The 9,008-nt window shown below is 51.9% G+C and overlaps 1 protein-coding gene across 1 annotated transcript in view; it reads left to right on the top strand.

Moving 5' to 3' along the window:
• The first annotated feature begins 425 nt into the window (after positions 1–425).
• The window catches only part of LAMC2 (laminin subunit gamma 2), a 28,874-nt gene continuing 20,291 nt past the window's right edge, over positions 426–9,008 (top strand). The window contains exons 1-2 of the mRNA XM_068952495.1: positions 426–973; positions 8,435–8,647. Coding sequence (XP_068808596.1) covers positions 889–973; positions 8,435–8,647 — 298 coding nt within the window. The 5' untranslated portion in view covers positions 426–888. The remainder of the gene's footprint in view (positions 974–8,434; positions 8,648–9,008) is intronic.

Here is a 9,008-nt window from a genome sequence, read left to right as displayed (position 1 = left end):
CAAATGTGTGTGATACCTCCCTTGACAATTGCAAACCTCCACCCTATTTCAAGATTTGAGGGTTTCCTGAACCTGATGAGTTTATCTCATAAATCCTTTCAGATCTCTCTTCCGAGTCCGTGTTCGGTCTGTCCTCCAAGGCTTTTTGGGTCCCCAGAGTCCCACTGGTCTGTGCCCAGCTGTGTAAAGAACACCTCTCCTCGTCCATTAGGTTGATTGGATGGCCCCTAACTGTTGTGTATGAAGAGACCGTGACCAGTCAGTCCCTGTCCACCCTCCTCGGACTGCTCGTGATTTCCTCGCGTTTCCCTTCCTCGCTCCAGGTAAGCTGTGTGCGTGCCCGGACAGCGCTCTTCCCAAGCGCTGCCTTCCCCAGGGAGCAGCGGCAGCTCCGTGCCCTGCCCTTGCAAGAAGTGACATCAGATGGGATAGAGTTCAGCAACGGGGGCGGGCAGGAGGGAAGAAGGCTTTGCACAGCGCCTTCGTTTGGATTTTGGGACAGCCGCTTAGTGAGCCAGCACCCGCAGGCTGGTGCCGGGAGGAGATGCCCGGGGCGCTGCGGCTCGTCGCTGCCGATGCCTCTCTTCTTGATGAGCGGCCGTTTCCGATGGCCCAGGAGGGCGCTGGGCGCTGCCGCGGGTGTGTGCCTGTCTGCTTTCTCTGGGCTGGGCTCTCTCTCCTTATTCACCAGGTGAGTCAGAGTAAGGCACACGCGCTCTTCCTGCTGGGAGTGACTCAGGTGGAGGAGCTGATAAAACCACCGGAATAAAGAAAGCAAAGCGGACGGCGGCCAGCCAGTCGCGAGCCCCCCTGCAGGCCTCTCGCACCCCGGACCTGGAGCTTCGTGCCTTTTGAGCACCTGCACGGGCAGGTCCCGGGGCCCTGCAAATGGCTCCGTGCTGGTTTATGACTCTGAGCTGCTTCAGTGTGTCTGTTCTCCTGCCTGCAGCCCTGAGCACCAACAGGAGAGAAGGTGAGGCTTAAAAGCTTAAATATTTCTGCTTTCATGTGGAAAACTGATTCTGCTGGTAGCTTCCTTTCAACTCTGCCCTGGCACAGGAGACCCTGCGCCTTTTGGGTCCCGCAGCACTGTCCCACGCAGCTCGCTCCCCTCCTGGGTTCAGGATTAAAATGGGACTTTTGGATGCTTCTCCTTAGATTTCCTCTGGAGTTGACTATCTCGTGAGCGTTTATGGCTCGATTTTTACTGACATCTCCTTTAAATAACTTGTTTGTGTATAATTGCTTGATTGCTTTCTGTTTAAAGCCTTGCTACTTGGGTGGGATTTGGGTGTGAACATGAGAATTGCCCTGGGAGAGATTGGTTTGTGTAGCACTGCTTAAAACCAGAGTGTTTGCTAAACCAGAAGAAGAACTGGAAACAGCCAGCATCTAGTTTTTTGTGGCAACACCCGTGGAGTTCACGTTCTGTGAAAATCTGCGTGGCTTGCAAGATGTGCACGATCCAGCGCGCACCTGAGCTCCTGCAGCACTCTGCGGGAGTGCGTGGGAGACGGCGATTAACTCTTAGTAGATAGGCCAAGAGCGTTTTTTAAAAATCGGCAAGATGCTTCAGTGTACACAACGCACGTGTGTTCGTCTGGCAGATTGTAAAAAAGGAGCTTGGTATGTATACGTACGTTCAGCTGAGCGATAATTCAGTCTTTGGGTTCCAGTCATATTTGCATATAGCCTGCAGAAGAGTACATTCGACCAAAAATCAGATCTCCATATGCATTTCTGTATGTATGTATTTTTCATATATATCTATATATATATAAAATATATATATATATTTATACACACACACACACTGAGCAACTTCAATTTTGCACATGATGTTGTTGTTTTGTAATATGTGGTTGTGCGCGCTGCAAATTGAAATGTGCTCACTGTAGTAGCTGGGTTTGAAGTAGGTCCTTTACATCAGTGTCCGTTTACGTGCAGTGCAACAAAATGGTAAAAAAGAAGTACCGGATGAGTGTGTTTCTTTAAGTAGATCTGACTTGCTTTACATGCTAATTGGATAATTATTATAGCAGCCTAAATTGCATGGAAGTTTTAACATACTGATGTAGTTCTCTTTTTTCCCCCTTCCTGGCAGCAAAGCACTAGTATACAGGCAACTGCTCCTTTTCTGTGGCCTCTTGAACCTATTTCTGTGATTATATAAAAGTAACAATCAATAGCAAATCATGCTGATGAAGCCTCTTTAAACACTCCTGATCTGTAGCAAACTTTCGGCATTGGCTGAGTGGAAATAGCTAGTCTTTCATGTTGTTATTCCTTAGTCCTCCAAACTAGACGTGTGCTCGCAATTAACACACTTAACCCTCCTTTGCTTGCGATTGGAGTGCTTTAATCAAATTATGTAACCATTTGCCCTCATTTAGTTGCAGGGAAAAGGATGCTTGTACCACGAACTGCTCAGAAAGCCTCTTCCCAGTAAACGTGCATGTTTGCCACGTTTGTAAAAGTTTACCTGTAGGTCTCGTGTTGTTTTGCGGTACGTCAGGCAGTGATGGCACGTGCGCTTGCCGGCTTGGCCACTGCACGTGTGTCCTGGGCGCATCGATTTGTGCGGCGTAACGCAGGGGGTTTTGTTGGGGCTGCTTGGCTCTGGGGCTGGGGTCTCCTAGGCCAACAGACCTAGACCCACTAGGGCGTTCTGCAGGGTTTTGAGATGAATTGGGGTGTTGCGGGGCTCCCAGCTTTCCAAACCCTCTTGAGTGGGAAAGAACAGAAGGGAAAGAGGGGTTTGCTTGCCTGAGAAGAAACAGGCTGGGGTAAGGGGGGCTGGGGGCGATATTCTTGAAGCTGAGCAGTGGGTTTGGATGGGAACAGTTGGGTTTGAAGGCTGAGCCTATGACTGACTGTCCATGCTGAGCCGAAGACGGCTATGGTGACAAATATGTGCAAAAACAGGGTCCCAAAAAGCATATGTCTAGCAGCCCTGTCTGCTGGGACACACTGTGGGTGTGGAAATGGAAGTCAAAGCCTGACAAAACCTCCCCTTTCTTCCTCACCTTGCTCTTATCCCCTTGATAGCGATGTCTGTCTATACTCCCTGGGGACATGGGGAATGGCTTCTGGAAACAGGAGGAAGGATTGAGCTTTCCAGAAAAGCTGTGAGGCAACAAGGTGAAATCCTTGGCCTGTAGCAATCTGAGGAAAATCTACCAGACAGCAGAGCAGCTTAGAAGACAGCCGGATCCTCAGCAAACTGCTGTCCCTGCCGCGCTCTCCCAGGGCTGATGTTGGCTGCATTGTACAAGAAAAAGGAAAGAATAAGACAAAAAAGGGTGGTCTTCTGCTCCCAATGTTGGGGAGAAAAAATTGTGGTGCTGTAAATGGCTAGGACCAGGCATAGCCCACTCATTACAGGAGCAGGCAAGATGGTCTCTCCCTGCCGAATGGGTGAATGATACCGCTGGGGCCCCAGGACACCCAGGCAGATCTTCATGGAGCAAGAAACCTGTGGAGTCCTGCAATGGGGAAACCCAAGATTTGCAGTAGCAGGTGATAAGCAGCCTTTCAGGTCAGTGCCCCAAAGCATCGTCCGGTGCAAAGTCAGCAGAGCTGCCTGGCATCGGCTTTGTTCATCTTCCAAGAGGGGAACAGGAGGAAACTGGCTGGAGACGTTCAGAGAGGGGAGCGGCTTGCACAGTGCGTGCAAATTGGTATTGATTTGTTGTTTAAAGAAGGGGTCATTGTAGACCGGCTTATGTGAGTAGGGCTATCGAATCCATTCCTCATAGATCTAGGGCCAACATCATTTCCTATTTTTGAGAATTTCAGAAGATGATAACTGAGGTCAGGAGCTGCCTGTCCCCTTCTCCCTGTTTTTGTATTGGCACAGCAAGCAAATGTTTTTCACACTTTATTTTGCTGGGTGGAAATTTGGAGAGTGATGTCTTGCTGGATGCGTGCCCTGGACTCCTTCATCCTGACCTAGCACGGAAGGTTTCCAGCTGCAAAGTTTCCCCTCTGGAGTCTGTTCTCCACAACAGATGGAGAACAGAATTATCCCAAGGTAGGGCCTCAGGGCACCTGACTGGGAAAAGGATCCTTTCCTCAATCAGCCCTCCTCTCCCTGCAGCTCCTGAGTGCTCCATCTCATTAGTAACTCTAGCACTTAACCCTTTTTAAAGATTAAGCTGCTTTAGCTCTCAGGTTTACAGGAGAAGACCAGCAACAAGAGCAGCTTGCATAGGTGAGGCTGTAGCACTAATCTGCAATAGCATCTTAAATGGCTACAAAACAGGGAGACCTGAATCCATGCCAAGGCTGGAGAGTTGGCTCTTAACATGCTTCAGCCTTAAAGCAGCACCTGAAAAAAAAGACTTTTGTTCCCTGGGGGGTTATAATCATGCCTGTAATTTAGTAACCCAGTAAAACTCTCCAGATTATGCAGAGCCATTGGATGATGTGTGGGTGGAATTAAAGAGCTTTAATTGGGGAGGGGGGGCTAGGGGGGGTGTTACACTTTAAAGGCAAGTTGAAATACCTCGAGAAAGTTCTGTGCTGTTTCTTTTGGGTGATTGTTTTTATTCTCCCTGCACTTCAGTCAGTAGTGCTGTTCACTGAGGTTCAAGGCTTTTTCTTTTTTTCCCCCCTTTTCTTCATAAGAGGCAGGATTTCTGCACCTGCAGATCTCCTCTTTCCAGCAGGCTGGGTTGGAAGAACAACTTCTGCAGTTGGATCAGTCTTCTGGTAGCAAGGCTGCAAGGAAATATGTTTGCTGGAGCTGGAAATTCTCCATCCCTGTTTACTGGCATATGAGGTCATCTTTTTTTCTTGGCTGTTGCTTGCTGAATGTGTTCGTCTGGTATGTGTATATTAATGGGTGTGTGTGAGGGTATCTGTCTGTGCACACGTGTGAGCTCAGGGTGTTGCATATTTAAGAAGTGAGAGCAGAAGGCTTAGCATGGTCCCAGAAATCACAAATGGAGAGGACAGGGAGCCTTTTTCCCCCCAGAGCTAAGCTGTGCCTGTGTTCCCAGGAGTGCTGGGAAGGAGGAGTCTGCTTGCATACAAGGTATAACTCGCCATCCACATCCGCGCTACAGATTTCTGCTTGCTCTTGAATATCATCCACTTCCGCCTGCTGCCGAAGGTGACCTCAGCCAGGGGCTAGGCAGCTCAGGCCTGTCCTTGGGGGCACGAGGAGGCTGATGGTGAGCCGAGTCTCCCTGAGACAGAGGCTCACATATGCTAGAGGCTGATTTGAGATGATCCTTTCCTGACAGCTGCAGAGTGGTTTGTTCTTCAGCAAGTTCTGCTCCCTCCTAAAACTTGAAGATCCTGCTTCCCCCCCCCCCCCCCCTGTTTTTTACTTCTCCTGCTTGTCTTTCCCAACTGTTCTCTCAACCACATCTGCTCTCCCCAGTGAAGCTGAAGAACCAGGAATCTTGTCTGAAAATAAAGCTCTTTGCTCTTAAACATTGTAGCCTGGCAAACTGAGGGCTTGGCGAGTAAATGAGAGTTCCCAGAGTGGTTTGGAGAGAAGACTTGGGCAGTGCAGCAGAGCGAAGGGCTAGAGCAGCATCTCTGGTGAGATCTTTTCCCCTCTGTTTTCTAAAGGTCTGGCCATCCTGGCCTTAATGGGACACGAAGTCCCTGTGACTGCTGCCAGCAAAGACAGAGACGTGACTGATGTTGCAGCTGTAGCCTTTCTTCTGGAGAGAGAATCCTTTTAATACTAGCACAACTTCTTTAACCTGCCTATTAATCAGTACACGTCCGCAGAGCTCTGTTGATCGCAGGTCGCTCCTCGTCCTCTCTGAGCTCAACCAGGTGGAAGGCTGTAATGTGCAGACCTGGGTGAAGATGCCTGGTGAACGTTTGAGGTTTTGCTTCTCTATTCACTTCTGGTCTAGACGGTGGTGAACGTTGTAGAGCTGGCAAGCAACCAGCAGCAGTCAGGGGAGAATTCAGCTCTGCTCAGAGGCTGCCGGTAGAGCCGTGCAGCCTGGATGGCTCCAGGTCCTGGTATCGAGGAAAGAGGAGACTGAAGGTACAAGTTACTCTCAGCAGTTGCTCTGGAGCAGCGTGCAAAGGGGTTGTGCGCCCTGGGTAGCCTGTGTGCGCCAGCCAGGTTTTGAGGAGATAGTAGTTTAAAAAAAAGCACACAACTTCCACGGCGTGATTCCAGACCTTAAGAAGTGTCATGGGGCAAGGAGACAGTCAGGAGCAGTGTGATACAAAATATAAAGCCATATAAGAAATCGGATAGGGCTGCAGATGTGTTGAATTGATTTCCACATCTGCCCTTCTTTAAGGGAGCCGATGACTGATTGGGCAAGGGGAGCTGCTCCGCATGATAATAAGATGTTTGCCCTCTGCCTCCAGTGGAAGAGATTTCGGCATTTGAACTAGGAGGAGATTTCTTAAAGGCTTTAGTTTGCAAAATTGCTGAGGAGCCATTTGCAGCATTACATTAACGATATAAAGCGTTTCCTGACCATTGCCTTGTTTGATGCTCAGGATGAGGATCGCTGTAGTGCTTCAGAAGTGTGCACGAGCCAGTGAGCGGGGGGCGGAGCAGGGGGCAACTTTCCATTTTTCCCTAAAGTCAACAGTGAAGTGCCCAGTGCCTTTAACAGACCAAGGCTTTACCCTCTACTTATTCGAAGATTTCATTGTGTTTAAAAGCCTCTGCAATGAAGAGGCAGGAGAACGGCTTCCCAATCCATGCCTGTATCGCGCTCCAGAGCAAGGCGAGTTAGCTCAGAGTGTGTGTCTGTCCTGAGATGTGTAAATAACAAAATTAGATGTTGTTCTGAAGTGCAAGTGTACGGGAGATGTTAATGATATTGTGTGTGCCTATGAGTATGTGGCCTAGCAGTAGCTCAAAGAGCGTGGGGGCTCTACTGGGAGAAAATCTGTGGAAGGACGCAAGGGAGGGCTGCGAGGAGGTGGCTGGGATGAACTTGCAGGCTGCAAAAGGCTAAAGCTGCAGTAATCACAGAGAAAATTGTTCTCGCTAACATCCGGGAGTTTCTCCTGGCTGCATGTGCTTATTACACTCACGCAGGCCCCTCTGCCCGGTCGTAAGGAGAGGGCTTGTGTCTCGTGATCGTGCTGCAGATGCTCAGCGCGCGGGGAGGCCGCTGGGCAGGGGCGCAGCTGCCCGGGCAGGCTGCCCGGCTCTGCTTCTCGGCAGCCTTGTCCCTGATAAGTGACGCTCAGCGAAAGGGCTCACGGGGGCTGACTTTCAGAGGTCAAACTCTTCCCACCTTTCTTATGACCTGTCTGCAGGGGCCCACAGTTCCCCGGGCTGCGCAGTGGGCTCTGCTTTCTCAGGACCCCCTGCAAGCCACCGCTGCAGGCCCTGAGCTGGAGCAAGGGTGAAAGTAGATGCTGCGGAGGCTGACGGCGGGCGAGACATGGGGGATCGGGAAGGACAGGAGCGCTCCTGGGCTGTCTCCGGGCTGCCAGACCTGTGGGGAGCAGTGATTCAACTCCAGGTGCCTCTGGGCACGGTGGAGAGGGTGAGATCAACTTGGCACGGGTTGGTTGGGCAGAGTAAGCATCCGCCTCATCCGCGGGGATGTTTTCCAGGCCTGGAATGCAAATCATCGTGCCCGAACCTGACACGCTGCCTGGCAGCCAGCCTGTGCCTACCCGCAGAGCCTTTCCCTGCCGAGGGCTCCCGAGATCTTATCTGGCGGCAGAGGTGCTTGAAGGGCAAAGCTGGCCGGGCTTGCCAAGGGCGGGTGGGAAGGGACAGCGATTTCTGAACGCGCCGCTCACAGGCTTGGATTGCAAGACAGGGTGTGCCTCTCCTGCTGCTTTTTCTCCTGGCTGCCCGCAGCCGGTGCTCAGCAGCTTCCAGCCCCAGCTCCTGCAGCAGCGTCTCCCAACTTGGAGGGCTGGGCAGCCCTTCCAGCCTGATGGCCCTGCTGTGTTTCCCAGCTCCACGCAGCATTTTGAGCCATCCAGCGGGCTGTGCTCCACGTGGCAGCTTTCCCGTTACCTGGTTCCTCTTCCATCTGCTCCCGTATGTCAGAGTCGGCTCTAAAGTACAGAACAAACGTAAAGCATGTTAAAGACGCGAGTTTACTTCACCCTTCGGTCTCACGTTTGTCCTGGAAATGACTGGGAGCAAAGCGCTAGGAGTAACGACATGGTGCGTTTAGGCCGAGCTCTAGCCTCGGCATTTGGCTTGGAAAAAATCTCTCTAGGGCAGCCTCAGTGCCGTTCTCAGCAAGATGCATGCTCCAAGGAGCCAGCGCAGCTGAGTGCTTGGCAAGCATGGAGGTGCTCTGGGGCCTGTGGGGGAAGACGGTGAATGCAGGTATGGGACGGGGCTCGTTACAGCAGAGCGAGAAGGGGAGGTTTGCGTTGCCTGTGCTTGTTCCCTGGATAACTGGAAGGCTTTGGCTTCTCAGGCAGGTACCTTTCTGTCTAAACGTTGCCTGTATTTAACCAGGGCTGTCACCGTCCGTCCTCCCAGTCTGCGACTGCAACGGGATGTCCCGACAGTGCGTCTTTGACTGGCACCTTCTGAGAGAAACGGGCAACGGGTACCGCTGCCTCAACTGCTTGGGCAACACGGAGGGCGCCCGCTGCGAGAGGTGCAAGGAGGGGTACTTCCGCCAGCGGGAGGAGGACTGCTGCCTGCCTTGCCTCTGCCACCCCCAAGGTACGTGGGCTGTGGGAGGAGAAGAGACTGGATCAAAGCTGCGGAGGGCTGAAAACGCTTGTGTGTTGGGATTCCCGCTTAATTCTGGTCCCTCCAAGCAAAGGGACCCCAAGCTGTACTCCTCACACGCCACCAGCTGTGGTGTGTGATCGCCAGGTGCGTCTGGGACAGTTGCTCTGCCGGGTGCCAGCTGAGCAGCGCTTTGAGGGAGCTCAGGAGTGTGGGGTTGCTCTGCTGTAACCCCTCCATCACCCCCCCTCCTCCGGAGAAAGGGCATGCAGGTGGGATTCAAGAGAGGAAGGATGGCCTAGGAAAGCTGTGCTGTGGGACCCTTGCCTTCACATACTGGCTGCGGTGGTCT

The sequence above is a fragment of the Struthio camelus genome, chromosome 8 (assembly GCF_040807025.1).
Source record: "Struthio camelus isolate bStrCam1 chromosome 8, bStrCam1.hap1, whole genome shotgun sequence".
Taxonomy (NCBI): domain Eukaryota; kingdom Metazoa; phylum Chordata; class Aves; order Struthioniformes; family Struthionidae; genus Struthio; species Struthio camelus.
Note: the sequence above shows the minus strand (reverse complement) of the source record. Positions and strands in the feature narration are given on the sequence as shown.